The 2,782-nt window shown below is 60.5% G+C and overlaps 1 protein-coding gene across 1 annotated transcript in view; it reads right to left on the bottom strand.

Moving 5' to 3' along the window:
• The window catches only part of LOC104492207 (myotubularin-related protein 5-like), a gene marked incomplete at both ends in the record, with an annotated part of 11,991 nt that overhangs the window by 3,638 nt on the left and 5,571 nt on the right, over window positions 1–2,782 (bottom strand). The window contains one exon of the mRNA XM_010134725.1: window positions 415–525. Coding sequence (XP_010133027.1) covers window positions 415–525 — 111 coding nt within the window. The remainder of the gene's footprint in view (window positions 1–414; window positions 526–2,782) is intronic.

Raw genomic sequence — 2,782 nt, 5'->3', positions numbered from 1 at the left:
GAGGGAACGGCTACAGACCGTGGCAGTTTTTTGCAGAGAGCGATTGGTGACTACGTAAGGCAGCTGGTGGCCAAGCCACCCCACGCTCCCTCCTGGAGGGAGCGAGGAGCCGAGCCCAAGCTGCCAAGTCAGGGGAAGCGAAGCAGTGAGATCTTCTAGGAGCTGAGCAGCTCCAGGTCACAGCAGTTCATGGTTTCTACTCTAAGCACAGGGGAAGGCTCTGCCTGCACTAGCCAAGCACTTGCCAGCAGCAGAGCACTGCGGCAGCTCCTCGGCTGCCAGCACGCTGAGCCAGGCTCTGCCCACGAGCCCCATCAGCCTCGCTCAGCTCACTCCAGCACAGCAACACCAGAAACCGGAGCGGTGGGGGAGGCAGGAGCAGGGAGAGGCTTGGGGAAGGGGCAGGTGACCCACCTGAGCTCCTCCGGCAATGGGGATGGTGCACGTCAGCAGGTTCCCGATGACATTCTCCAGGGACACGCTCAGCCCGTCCACGTAGATGGTGTAGATCAAACCCAGGCTGTTCTGGAGAGGAAAGCAGAGCTGGCCGAGTGTCGAGGTGGGAAGCAGACGTGTATGGGTGCAGCTGGGGAGGCTCCAGTTTGGAGCACCCTCATGTGGAGGGGCTTGTCTCCAGACAGAAACACACCCTGTGAGAGCCAGCACTTGGGTGCAGTGCTTGAAGTCCTCCCCCTCAGACCTCTCACAGCGAGTCCCCATCAGCAGGGACACGATGTTTAGCACGTGCTCAGTTTACTTCCAGCCAGCAGCACATCCCCACCCCAGCACCCACCCCACCAGAGCCGCCACGTCCCCTGGGCTAGAGCTCAGTGGGGCAGCACACAGGGGTCCAGGGGCTGAGCTGACTGACAATGACTGGACGTCTCCAGCACCCTCGAGCACTCCCGGTCCCACCGAGTCTCACAAAACCCCCAAGCACGGGACGGGAAGGCAGACCCACTCCTCCGCCAAGGCCAGGCCCTGCTCTGCTCACTGCCCGCCCGCTGGGCGCCTTTGGGAAGCAGCCCCGGCTCCAGCGCAGAGGGGCTTGGGGCAGCGCTGACACAGCTGTAATACACAGATGGAGAAGGAATTTGAGGAATTTGTCTTCAAGGCACCCACTGGGTGTTGTTTTTTAACTCAAACCATCTCCCCATGTTGATGGGGAAAAGAGAAAACACAGACACTGGGGCTTAGGAGCGAAGGGGCTAGGCAGGTGCCGCCACGCAGGAGAAACAGAGGGAAGAGCACAGTCACACTCCTGTGCGTGGTGAAGGCTCCTGGAGCAACCCGTGTTCAGCCTGACCTCACCCTGAGCAAGAGGCACGCTCTCAGTCTGGCACAGTGCTGACCAAGAGGACCGACAGGTCCGGGTTTTGGGCTACAGAGACCTCCAACCAGAGAAGACAAGGAGCCACAGCCACCCCGGTCTTGAGCTGGGGAAGTCAGAGGCTGCACTTCCAATCTACCCAGTGAAACCTGACCGGTCACCCCAAGGGCAACGGCAGGGTGTCGTTCCACCCGTTGCCCTTCTCCTGGCAGGGACAGGGAGAGGCAAACCTGGCTCCAGGCAAACACGCCACGATCTGAGCCCGAAAACAGGGCTGCTTCGGCGGGCAGAGCTGTGGCACTGGGTGCTGTGGAGCAGAGATCCTGCTCCCACAGCCACCACGCTGAGACCTTCTTCTGGGGATGCCTGGCTTTGTGTCACAAGGAGGAGACAACCCAAGGCTCAGGCGTGTTCTTGTCAGTCATCTGCTCCTCGGAAATCACCAAGGTGGGTAATTCAAGCAACAGAGCAATGGAGTCAGGTCCCCAAGGGGGATAATTCAAGGGTGGGATCAGGCAGCCGAACGCGCAGTGCCAACGTTCCTGGGCTTCTAATGAAAGCAGCCAGGGCAGGTGAGCGGTCAGGACCAAAATGGGCCAGGATCCAGCTCAGAACGATCCCCAGGGGAGACGCTCCAGCCCAGAACGTCTGTCTTGCGGAAGACTCCGCGGGGCTGTGTTTCTCCAGAGCCGTGCCCAAGCAGGAGAGCGCAGACGCTGCAGCCTGGCCGACCCCTCTCTGTGCTCCCAGGCGTGAGGAAATGAACAGCTCCCGTCTGTTAGACAATTCCAGCTCCACCAAGGCCAGGAGTGGCAAACCCCACCCCAGATGTGAGGATCCCAGCTGCTGGCACCAAGGGACACGGGCTGATGATGCAGCCTCATCTCTGTCTCGGTCCCCTGCTCCTGCTTGCTGGAAAGGAGTTGCTGTTTTACACCCATCAGCCAGGACAGCCCTGACTCAGGCTCAGACACCTTTCCCAAGAAAATACCTAAACACAGAGACATTTCACTGCGAGCGTGGTGGAACACCAGCACAGGCTGCCAGAGCAGCTGTACAGTCTCCGTCCTTGGAGATACTCAAACCGGGGGCCACTGGGATGGATCCAAGGGTAACACCGAGGGGATTCCTCCTGGGAGGGAGGGAGTGGCGAGGCGGCTGGCTCCGAGGCTGCCCACACCCCGCAGCGCTGTGGAGGCGGGTTGTAAAGCCGCCAGCTCACAGCCCGTGCCCTCCCCCACCTTTCACAGCCACATAATGCAGCACGTCGAAAGGAAGCAAAGATGGCAGAGATAAAGGCTCCCACAGGAACGGGCTGTTCTTCACGGGTTTTCTGTTCACAAAACCGGGTCAAGGCCACCAGCTGCCCGGCGTGGCCATGTCCTTCACTCACTGTTCCGCAGCAGCCGTTCAGGTTCAGCGTCCAGCTGCTCACCCGGCTCCAGGGCTGGA

Source organism: Buceros rhinoceros, unplaced genomic scaffold, assembly GCF_000710305.1.
Source record: "Buceros rhinoceros silvestris isolate BGI_N320 unplaced genomic scaffold, ASM71030v1 scaffold22634, whole genome shotgun sequence".
In the NCBI taxonomy this organism is placed as follows: domain Eukaryota; kingdom Metazoa; phylum Chordata; class Aves; order Bucerotiformes; family Bucerotidae; genus Buceros; species Buceros rhinoceros.
Note: the sequence above shows the minus strand (reverse complement) of the source record. Positions and strands in the feature narration are given on the sequence as shown.